Here is an 11,610-nt window from a genome sequence, read left to right on the forward strand (position 1 = left end):
CGATAAACTCATTGATCTAATATATGTTCTATGTTTTATTTGAGATACGGTTTTAATTATAATTAGTAATACACGATTTTTTTTTAAAATATTGTGAAAGTTTGGCCACTATAGAGTATTTTAATATTAATTATTTAAAAATTTAAAGTGTTTTCAATAATAGGTGAAAAATACGTGAATTTTACCTATATTATTCAGACATTTGTAAATATATGTGTATATAGTTTGTTTGGGGTTTTTTAAAAATGTGTATTTTACTATACTTTTAACAATTGTACATAAATTGAAAGTGTTTTTTGAAAAATACATATCTTCGGCCGACTAGGGTTTCAATAACTACATGCCACTAAGCTAATAGGTAGTTGCACATAAGTTTTAAGAGCATCTCCTCCAGTCATACTCTAATTTCAAAATTAAATTTTAACTAAAAAGACTATAAATATAAATTTATTTAAGAAGGTCTTTAAGTTGGATCTGGATTATACTACAACCATGTTTCTAGCTAATATGTGTACACTGGGAAATTATGAGCAACAAGAAGTTTGCTAACGAATGTAGAAAATCACGTATGATATTTTACCGTTGCACACAATAATACCATGTGAGAGATAAATGATACACAACGATTAAGGGGTGAGCAGAAAAGACCCATCAACCCCACCATTTGCACAAAGATATGACATGATTTCCATCAGAATGCTCAGTTACACATCAAGAATAGTACAAAGAGCCGTTACAGTGGGGCAATAATGAAGCCACTTGAGCTCATGTTCTTGGGTAAAGCCAAAAAATGCTAATGGCCAAGAACACTCATTGCATTGCTGAGGATAAGGTTATGTGCCGTTGGGAAAACACTGTTTTTGTCAAAAAGTAATGTCCCGCTCCACTGGAAAGCAAAACAACTTTAGTCCAACGTTAAAAAATACTAGCTATAAAATCTGGTGGTGGTGAGGCTTCTTACTTCACCAACCATATTCCATTATTCTTTTGAATCTCTTGCCATTAGCTTTCGAGATCTGTGCTCTGCTTTAATCATATTTTCCAGTTGCACTTGGCGTATTTTCCCTGTTGTATTTCCACCATCAATGGCTGAAGCACTTGTTTCCGTGGTCCTAGAACAGTTGGTTTCCATCACCCGTAAACAGATAGAAGAAGAGGTGAGGCTGGTCGTGAATGTTGACAGAGAAGTTGAAAATCTCGTCTTCCATTTCAATGCTATTCAAGCTGTGCTCCAGGATGCAGAGGAGAGGCAGGTGAAGGAGGCCAACGTCAGAAACTGGCTGCGGAATCTGGAAGATGTGTCCTACGATATAAACGACGTGTTGGATGAGTGGAACACTGAAATTCTCAAGCACCAAATTGAGAAAGAAGAAGAGAAAGAAGGTAAAAATGTTGCCCTTACAAAAAGAAAGGTATGCTTCTTCATTCCTTCCCCCAGCGTTTGTTTTGGTTCAATTGGTAAGGTAATTTTGCGTCGTGACATTGCTACGAGAATAAAGGAAATAAATGAAAAGTTAACTGAGATAGCCATTTTAAGAAAAAATTATAACTTTCATGAGAACACAATTAGAGCCACTGAGAAACTTGAACGGGTTGAAACTTCTTCTTTTGTCCAAGTGTCTAGTATAATTGGTCGTGAAGAGGAGAAAAATAGATTAATGAGCATGTTGTTAAGTGAGAGTAGTCAACAAGGGGGAAGCCCATTTGTTGTGATCCCCATTGTGGGGATGGGAGGATTAGGAAAAACTGCCTTGGCCCAATTAGTCTATAATGATGAAAATATAAAAACTCATTTTGACACTAGAATATGGGTTTGTGTGTCAGACCCTTTTGAAGAGATCAAGATTGCCAAAGCCATTGTTGAAAAGCTAAACAAAGGTGATAATCGTATTAATTCAACTAGTTTGCAACCTTTGTTGGAATGTATAAATGAATATATTAGTGGTAAAAACTTTTTCCTTGTTCTAGATGACGTGTGGAATCCAACCATTAGTAATTGGGAACCATTAATGGAAGCTTTACAAAATAGTGCTATAGGCAGTAGAATATTGGTGACCACTCGAAAAGAGACGGTTGCTACTGTGATTGGAGCAACCGCTGATCACGTAATCCATTTGAACATCTTGAGTGATAAAGATTGTTTGCAATTATTCAATAAAATTGCCTTCTTTAATAGAGAAAGAGATCATCAGCTTGAAGATATTGGGAGAAAAATTGTTGAAAAGTGCAATGGTTTGCCTCTTGCTGCAAAGACTTTAGCTAGTCTCATGCGATATAAGAAGACAAGAAATGAATGGGTAGATGTTTTGGATAATAAGATGTGGGAGTTAGAAGAAGTTGAACAACAGATTTTTCGATCACTATTCCTAAGTTATTATGAGTTGAGTCCGGCAGTTAGACGTTGTCTTTTATATTGTGCAACTTTTCCAAAAGATTATATGTTTGATAAAACCGATTTGATTGAGTGTTGGATGTCACAAGAATATCTTAGTATGAAGGGAAATAGGGAAATAGAAAGAATAATAGGCCAACAGTACTTTGATAACTTAGTGATGCGCTCTTTTTTCCAAGATTTTGTTAAAAACAAAGTGGATGATGATATTATAGGCTGCAAAATGCATGATATTGTGCATGACTTTGTACAGTTTCTCACCAAAAATGAATGTTTTATTATGGAGGGGGAGGAAAATTGCAAAGAGAAAAACATGTTTGATCATAATAAGTTTCGTCATTTGAACATAATGTCAACATGCAATGATTCATTTCTTGTTTCAACATACAATTGCAAAGAATTACGGACTCTGGTAATTTCTACTTGGAAACTTCCGTTGCCCTCGGACTCATTTTCAAAATTGAAAAGCCTTAGAACGTTAAAGTTAAATAAAGACTCAATCAAAGAAGTTCCCGAAAGTATTGGTGGACTAGTACATTTGCGGTATCTTGATTTAAGTGAGAATGGGGGATTGGAAGAATTACCCGATTCTGTGGGTAATTTATTCAATCTGGAAACATTGCGTCTCAATAGGTGCTTGAGACTCAGAGAACTACAGGTGAGCTTAAGAAAATTGGTTAAATTAAAGCATCTTTATATTGTTGGGTGCCGTTATCTAAAAGTACCAAGAGAGATTGGAAGATTAAGAAAACTGCAAATCTTAGATTTCTTGTATATTCAAGATGGTGGCGAGGATGACGAAGGAATTTTCAAGTTAGGGGATTTGGGAAACTTGGAGCAGCTTCAAGGGAGCCTTTACATAGCAAACTTGAAGTCAGCGAAAGATGGGAGTGAGGCTAAAAATGCAGAATTGGTGAACAAGAAGAACCTCCTTCATTTGACTCTACATTTTGGGCATTCAGCTGAGGCGAATTTAAAGAATGAAGAAATACTGAATGGCTTTCAAGTGCATACAAATCTAGAGTCGTTGGCTATCCGTAATTACCAGAGTACCAACCTGTGTCCCAGTTGGATGATGAGCTGTCATAATCTGAGAAGGCTTGAATTCTCTAGGATTCCATTTTGTGGGGTTTTGGCTCCTCTGGGGAAACTCCCGTCCCTTGAATATTTAGAGATTAGTTGGATGATCAGTGTGAAAAAGGTGAGAGTTGAATTTTTGGGAATAACAGGCGAAACACCGCAAACATTAATAAACTCGTTTCCGAAATTGAAACAACTTCGATTTACAGACATGGAGCAGTGGGAAGAATGGGAAGGAGTAGAAGAAGAGGATTCTAAAATTACAATAATGCCATCTCTTTTATACTTGTTATTCTGGAACTGCCATGAGCTGAAAGCATTGCCGAACTTCTTATGGAAGACCCCGCTGCGGGAATTGAGAATCTGGAATTGTTCGAATCTTAGACAATGGTTCGAGACGAGATGTGGAACGGAGTGGGTGAAAAAGGCATCTCAAGTCCAAGACATCAAAATTGATCGCAAGTTCGTGAAAAAAGACGGAGTTGGAATGTTGGAGGAGGATTGATGATGGGCTCTGCTTGGCTGGCTATCTGATCCACTTCTTGGGCTAAAATGGTAATTTTGAACACCTTCCTTGTAAATCTTTAATTTTATTTAAGTTTCTAGTTGCTACCATCTTCAGATTTACTTATTTTCTTTAAATTAGCAACTATGATAATTAACTATGATAATGGTTATTAATAAATTCAAAGGAGGAATTTAAATTAATTATTGCATTTGTTTTCAATTCTTTTCAATTGGTTAACTGTTCTGTTTTTGTTGTTTTATTTTTGGAAAATAAATCATGGGTTTGCTTGTTTGATTTGGTATTTTTGCCGTTTTTGTGGGTTTGGTTTGGTTGGTTTCTGGGTTTGATCTTTTGGGTTACATTCTGAGTTTTGATCAATGTAGGCGCGGGGTGGTGTGGATCCATGTGGGATATGTTTCTCTAACTCTGGGATTCAGAGGATGACTAACCGAATCACGGAAACGCCTCAGGTACATTTTTGGTTCAATTTTATGACAAATGCTGCTTTTTTCCGTCAATAGCTTGAATCTATAGGAAGGAACACACATGAACATTGTACATGCATAGTCACACAAATGTACCATACAGACAATTCGAATGTGCATTATTTGTGGTGGAAAGGAAATTTATATGGTGGTTGTGTGTTTCAGGGAGAAGGCAATGCTCCTCCTCCTCCTCCCCCGCCTGGTAGCCCTGGTCGACCTGAATCGCAGCCTTCTCGTAGTGGCAATACGGTAATGTCATGTTATCTTCAATCATAACAATATTGTGGCTGAAGTTTATTTTCATACCATCCCTGGTTTGTATGAGCCTGTTATCAGTGAGTTCACGAAACATAGTTGTCATTATCGGGATTTGGGATCATTATCATCACTTGATTATCATCGCCATTTCCTTAATTGCCATTGTAGTTGATAGGCTCATATTGAAACTTAGAATTTGTATGTATATTCTGTTAATATACCACATATGAAACAAATTTGTTGACTGTATATTTTCCTTGCAGTTAAAATATTAAGGATAAAGTTTGTTAAGAGGAACAGCAATATATGATTGCAATTCTCAGAGAATTTATAGCTTTATATTGTTGCATAACCTTGCCTTTACCAAAAGACAAAAGCTTTCTATACTATTTGTTTTCATGTAATCTCTTTTCTTTTTTTTAATCTCCGGGTTCACCAAAGTGAAACTACCATTCTGAAGTATACACTGTTTTGCAGATTTTCAAAAGTGGGCCACTATTTATATCATCGAAGGGAATTGGATGGACATCTTAAGGAATTAGTTATCTTTCATCACAGCAAAATAGCTGCAAGGAAACATTTGACGTATTATTGTCATTAAGCGCTTCACTGAGCTTTTCTTATAAAAAAGCTTGCAATGCGATAATGACAAAAGCATGGTGCCTATGAACTCTTCATGTTAGGACTTATAGTATGTCCCCTCTAGTCCTGTTGCAGGAGTTTTATTGTGTCAGATCATTTATCTGATTGACAGTCATTTGGTTTGTAGAAAATAAAAATGTATGGCTTCCACACACAATATTCTGGTAGACAGTCATGTTGGGGTAATTTTCTATATATGTGTCAATCATAGTTGTGGTAGTATAAAATCAAATCAAGTAACAATGAAATTATGTTGAGTAGAGTTTCAGGGTACCTTAGTCTGTTTAACAAGAACATATCTTCTTGCCTAAGAAGAACATAGTCTTCTTCACCCAAGTTGCTTTCCTCATCTTCCCATAGATCATTCTCATTAACCAGATCCCAGGAACTACCCTCTGCTGCTGCCATACAAGGATAGTTTACCACGGCACCATATAGAGAACATAGTCAAGAAGAAGTCTAAAGAGCCTAATCTTCAAAACGCAGAAGACATATCACATGGTTATAAAATATCATTGTGACCATTTTCAGATGCATACCAGCCATATTTTGGGAACTGATGCTTGCGCGCATTCTAGCTTTTGAAGGAAGTCGGGGCATTCAACTCTTTTTTTTATTTTTTATAATAGAAACATTGTATTGATAATCAAGAGGAAAAAACCTCGATCAAGCAACAAAACCTATAATGAAGAGTATCTGACCAACTAAGACAGAAAGATTCTGTAATTAAAAACACAAAAACATAAGTAACATCATCTTAAGACAGCCGTCATGTCTCTCAAGATGATAGAGTAGTGATAATCCTTAAACTGCCCCGAAACCGAAGCCCAAAGAGATGCCCAAAATTTAATTCTATCCCATAATTCCTCAACCCTTACTCCTATATGACCCTGAAAAATTCTTCGATTACGCTCCATCCAGATATTCCAGAATATAGCATGAACTAGACAATCTCGAAGGATTCCAGCTCTCTTCCCCTTCCCGACCCTCAAATTGATACTAAGGAGCTCAAAACACCCTTTAGGAATGACCCACTCCGCTCCGAGAGCACCCAACATCCTCCACCATAATTTTAGGGAGTAAGAACAATGAATGACTGCATCCAAATGCAAATGACATGTGAGTTAGAATATGGAAAGCTTTGATAAGAAGGAGTACAGTGTCTACCCAGCAAAGTCAGCTATAGAAGGTTTCACTTGGGATTACTCAAGGTACCATGACACACCAGAAGTGAAATCTTAAATTTCTATTCCCACAAAAGATCTAATACGGTGAGATTAGAGGAGTAAGTGTACCGCCACAAAAAAACCATATATTGCTTAGGCATTATATGGTTATACTGAGCTAGTCGAAGCAAAAGCTTCATCCTTTCAACCTTATAAGCAATCACTGTCCACACTCCACACAGTTATCAAGCTCAACAATTGCCATTAATAATACTAATCAAGGCGCAATTCACCATTAATTATTGATTAAACCGGTAACAGCTCAATTGCTCTTTGCTTCAACATTTAGGAGAAGAACGTCTTTAAAAAAACCCCTTAATCCCAATCTCAATCATTTAACCAAAATTTAAAAATTTCCAGTATTCAATCATAAAGTCCAAAAATCCCCAAAACACCAGAATTCAATCAAAGTCGAACCCTAAAATTGAGCTCAAACCCCACACAGAACCCCAATCCATACCTCGTCGGCTTCGCAGTTAGGGCGCGAACTCGTCGATCTGCGGCCTTGCTGGCTCTCATCGTCATCGACCGCACCACGAGAACAGTTATCGTCATCATCGTCTTCATCCTCACCGTCATCCTCTCCATCACCGTCTCCGTCAGCACCCCCAGTGGTGTCGAGCGACTCGAGGGCTCTCTGGCACTGCTCGAGCACAGCCTGCAGAGTCTCCCGCTCCACGCGGAGCTTATCTTTCTGCGAATACGCTCTCCTTAATTTCGCATCGGCCGAGGGATTTGAACCGGAGACCTCGACTGATAGATTCGTAAATTCAGAAAAGAAAGACATGAGCCCTCTTTTTTTTTTTTTTTTTTTTTTGTTCAGAATCAAGTTTCATTGATAGAAAGGCAATGCCCATTACAAGACAAACAAATACAACAGTAAAAGCCTACTAGAAATAAAACTTAAACAGGCATAAAGCCATAACACAAAACTGACATAAAGTCAGAGTACAAAGCTGGCATAAAGCCAGAGCCAACCAAAGGCAGAAACACCACCAAACGCCAAAGTACTGCTGCCGCAGCTTCCATGAAAATCGAGACATCGCCACCAGGACTAATGATGAGTGAAAGAACTGCAAACATAACAAAACACACAAAACAAAAACAAAAGCTACAAATCTGAAAATTCCTTGCAATACATAAACCGACCATCAAAGACCCAATAACTCCTACAAAAACGAAACCACCAAAGCACCAAGAGGGAACCAACAGCCAATCCAAGAGCAAACCAGGGAAAACACTTCCCAAAGCCAAAGAAACCAACATCCTTAGCAAGAAAGGAGGTGGTAACAACCCAAGAGTGGAAGGAGGTGGTGCAAGCACCCGAGCAAGAGCTCTACACATCTTCCGAAGGGGACACGAAAAATCGTGTTTGAGAGGAATCGCTGCAGCCCATGGGGTTCGATAGATCCAAGAGAGAGATAGAGTCCTTGAAGAAGCCATATACGGAGGGTGGAAATTAAAGGGGCTGGGAAAATAAAAAAGAAGATAACATAGGTGGAAAGAAGAGGTCTGACAAACAGAGGAAGAAAGGAAGATGGATGATAACAGAGATGGAAAGAAAAGGAAGTTGGAAGATGGAAGATGGAAATTGAAAAGGGGTGTAGGTACTTACATGATTCTGGATGATGCCATGTGATGCCACATGGAGTTTGGTTTTTAAAAAAACGTGTATTTTACTATACTTTTGAGAATTGTACAAAAATTGAAAGCATATCTTCGGCCGACTAGGGTTTCAATATGTGTACACTATTATTATAGTTGAATAACCAAACAGGGGCTGCTAATTCTCAGAGAAACTGACCCTTTAAACTTATATAAACTAGTTACACCCTCAGGTATACAGTTCATCTAGTTTGGGTCTTGAGTTGGTCTTACACAACTAACAAAAAGAAAAAAGAACAAAGACCAATAACTGCTAAAATATGAATACGGGTTTTCAATATGTTCAGATACTTTATTCTTCTCCATAAGGAGGTATATATATGGGTTTACAGAGTGCTTTACAAGGAATAAGATACAATCAGGGATTAGGAAAGTATCTCCTAATTATACACAGATTTGTCAACTAAATGGAATGGGAAAGTAAATCCCTTAATTAATCAAGGAAATAATTCTCCTTGATTAATTAGGAGACTCACGTCAACACTCCTCCTCAAGTTGGTGCATATACGTCACCAATACCCAACTTGGTAAGTGAGTCATAAAACACTCTGCTACAAACAGCTTTGGTTAAGATATCAGCTAATTGATCTTCTGATTTTACGAATGGTAGGCGGATGATCTTCTTCTCAATTTTTTCTTTGATAAAATGTCTATCCACCTCAACATGTTTGGTTCGATCATGTTGAACTGGATTATGGGCAATATCAATCGCTGACTTGTTGTCACAATGCAACTCCATTGGCTTTCCTGGCTTGAAACCCAGTTCTGTCAAGAGTCTTCTGATCCATAGCAATTCACAAACTCCATGAGCCATTCCTCGATACTCTGCTTCTGCACTAGACCGAGAAACCACATTTTGTTTTTTACTCCGCCAAGTGACTAGATTACCTCCCACGAAGGTGAAGTAGCCTGAAGTAGAGCGTCTGTCAGTAATGGATCCAGCCCAATCAGCATCTGTATATCCCACAACTTCAAGATCTCTATTTTTTGAGAACATTAATCCTTTTCCAGGGGCTAACTTTAAATACCTTAAGATTCGATCAACTGCATTCCTATGAGACACACTGGGTGAATGCATAAACTGACTAACCACACTCACAGCATATGCAATATCTGGTCTTGTGTGGGCTAAATATATTAACCTTCCAACAAGGCGTTGGTACTGTTCCTTATTGGTTGGTTCTTGATTCATACCTTCACACAACTTGTGATTCATCTCGATTGGTGTGTCAGCAGGCTTACATCCAAGCAATCTTGTTTCAGCAAGTAGATCCAATACATATTTCCTCTGTGACAGAAATATACCATTTGCGGACCTTGCTACTTCAATTCCAAGAAAGTACTTCAGATCACCTAAATCCTTCATCTCAAATTCCTGAGACAAATACTTATGTAGTTTCAATTGCTCTCCTGGGTCGTTTCCAGTCACAACTATGTCATCAACATAAACAATCAGTACGGTAAGTTTCTTTCCATCACGCTTCAGGAACAAAGTGTGATCCGCATTACTCTGTGTATATCCAAAAAACTTCATGGATTTAGTGAATCTATCAAACCATGCCCTGGGAGACTGCTTTAACCCATACAATGACTTTTTGAGCTTGCAAACTTGATTCCCTTTGTCACGAGTGAAGTTACATCCTGGTGGTAAGTCCATATATACTTCTTCTTCCAGGTCTCCATGTAAGAATGCATTCTTTACATCAAACTGATGTAATGGCCAATCGAGATTTGCTGCTAGAGACAGGAGGATTCTGATAGTTTTGATCTTGGCTACTGGGGCAAAGGTTTCTTGGTAGTCTATCCCATATCTCTGTGTGTATCCCTTTGCCACCAATCTAGCTTTATATCTTTCAACAGATCCATCTGCCTTGAGTTTCACAGTATATATCCATCTGCATCCCACTGTCTTCTTTCCATGAGGTAATGGCACGAGTTCCCATGTGCCATTCTTCTGGAGAGCTCGCATTTCTTCATTCATGACTTCTTTCCATTTTTGATCTTCTAGTGCTTCAGTTACACTGTTGGGAACAGGTATTTCGGCTAACTGCTTCATAAAGTGTACCAGTGACTCAGATAATCTGGTGAGAGATACATAATTGTTGATGAGATATTTCCCCTTTGCATTAATATCTGCTTCGTAGTGTACTGGGGGTTTACCACGATTCTTCCTTTTTGGAATCTGATATGTAGGCTCTGCGCCTTCTGAAATGCAATCAGTTATTTCATTAATGTTATCAGTTTCAGGTAGAGAAGTTACCTGAATGACGTCCTCAGCAGATGATTGGTGTGGTACTGGAGCTGAAGAATTTTCCGGAGCAGGCATAAACTCTTCAATTCTCTCCTCCTGAGTGTGATGGCTGGGATCGGACTGAAGCGGAACAATTTCAGCAAAAACTAGGGGGAGCGACCGGTCGTGAGGGTCAGGCGACCGGTCGTTTTCAGGCAGAGTCGGGATCGTGCGTTGCGACGTGCGTGGCGACCGGTCGTGAGAAGAATGCGACCGGTCGCTTTCAGGCAGAGTCGTTATCGTGGGGGGTGACCGGTCGTGAGATACCTGCGACCGGTCGCTTTCAGGCAGAGGCGTTTGCGACCGGTCGTTTGCAGCTGGCGACCGGTCATTTTCGTCGGGCGACCGGTCGCTATAGATCGACGACCGGTCGTTCTGAGTCTGGAACGAATCTGGAAAAAAAGCTGGAGTAAAAAATTCAGAAATGTGAGAAGGATCCTCCTGTGCATCCGAAAAATAGCTCTCCTGTTCCCGGAATGAAACATCCATGGAAGTATACACTTTCTGACTTAGCGGATGATAACACCGGTAACCTTTCTGATGAGGTGCATACCCAATGAACACACACTTGTCGGCACGGGGATCTAATTTGCTGCGTTGGTGATCATGTAAGTGGACAAAGACCACACAACCAAATATGCGGGGTTCCAGGTTTTGGGTGGGAGGTATTTGGCTATGGTATTGGAGTGTTTGAAGGGGGGTTCGGAATTGGAGGATACTAGAGGGAATCCGATTGATAAGGTAAACCGCAGAGAGGACGGCTTCGCCCCAAAAAGACCGAGGCATATTTGCACCAAAGAGGGATGCACGAACTACTTCCAGTAAGTGTCTATTCTTTCGTTCAGCCACACCATTCTGTTGAGGAGTGGACGGGCATGAGCGTTGATGGATGATACCGTGAGCTTGGAAGAACTCATTAAGATCATGGTTGAGAAATTCCCCGCCATTGTCAGACCGAAGAACCTGAATTCGGGTATGAAATTGTGTCTCCACCATGTGATAAAACTGTTGAAACTTGGAACTGACTTCCCCTTTAGTTTTGAGAAGGGAAACCCAGGTCATGC

At 39.2% G+C, this 11,610-nt stretch overlaps 2 protein-coding genes across 2 annotated transcripts; one reads left to right on the forward strand and one right to left on the reverse strand.

Moving 5' to 3' along the window:
* The first annotated feature begins 908 nt into the window (after window positions 1-908).
* Window positions 909-5,638, forward strand: LOC110751965 (putative disease resistance protein RGA1). The gene is made up of 4 exons (XM_021952539.2): window positions 909-4,027; window positions 4,364-4,450; window positions 4,631-4,714; window positions 5,201-5,638. The coding sequence occupies exon 1, from the start codon at window positions 1,086-1,088 to the stop codon at window positions 3,975-3,977; it is 2,892 nt and encodes a 963-aa protein (XP_021808231.2). The 5' UTR covers window positions 909-1,085; the 3' UTR covers window positions 3,978-4,027; window positions 4,364-4,450; window positions 4,631-4,714; window positions 5,201-5,638.
* Window positions 5,639-5,944: 306 nt separating this feature from the next.
* Window positions 5,945-8,233, reverse strand: LOC110751966 (uncharacterized). The gene is made up of 2 exons (XM_021952541.2): window positions 7,052-8,233; window positions 5,945-6,461 (listed from the first exon to the last, which is right to left on the reverse strand). The coding sequence occupies exons 1-2, from the start codon at window positions 7,376-7,378 to the stop codon at window positions 6,438-6,440; spliced, it is 351 nt and encodes a 116-aa protein (XP_021808233.2). The 5' UTR covers window positions 7,379-8,233; the 3' UTR covers window positions 5,945-6,437.
* Window positions 8,234-11,610: the final 3,377 nt, after the last annotated feature.

Source organism: Prunus avium, chromosome 1, assembly GCF_965620075.1.
Source record: "Prunus avium chromosome 1, drPruAviu1.hap1.1, whole genome shotgun sequence".
NCBI lineage: Eukaryota > Viridiplantae > Streptophyta > Magnoliopsida > Rosales > Rosaceae > Prunus > Prunus avium.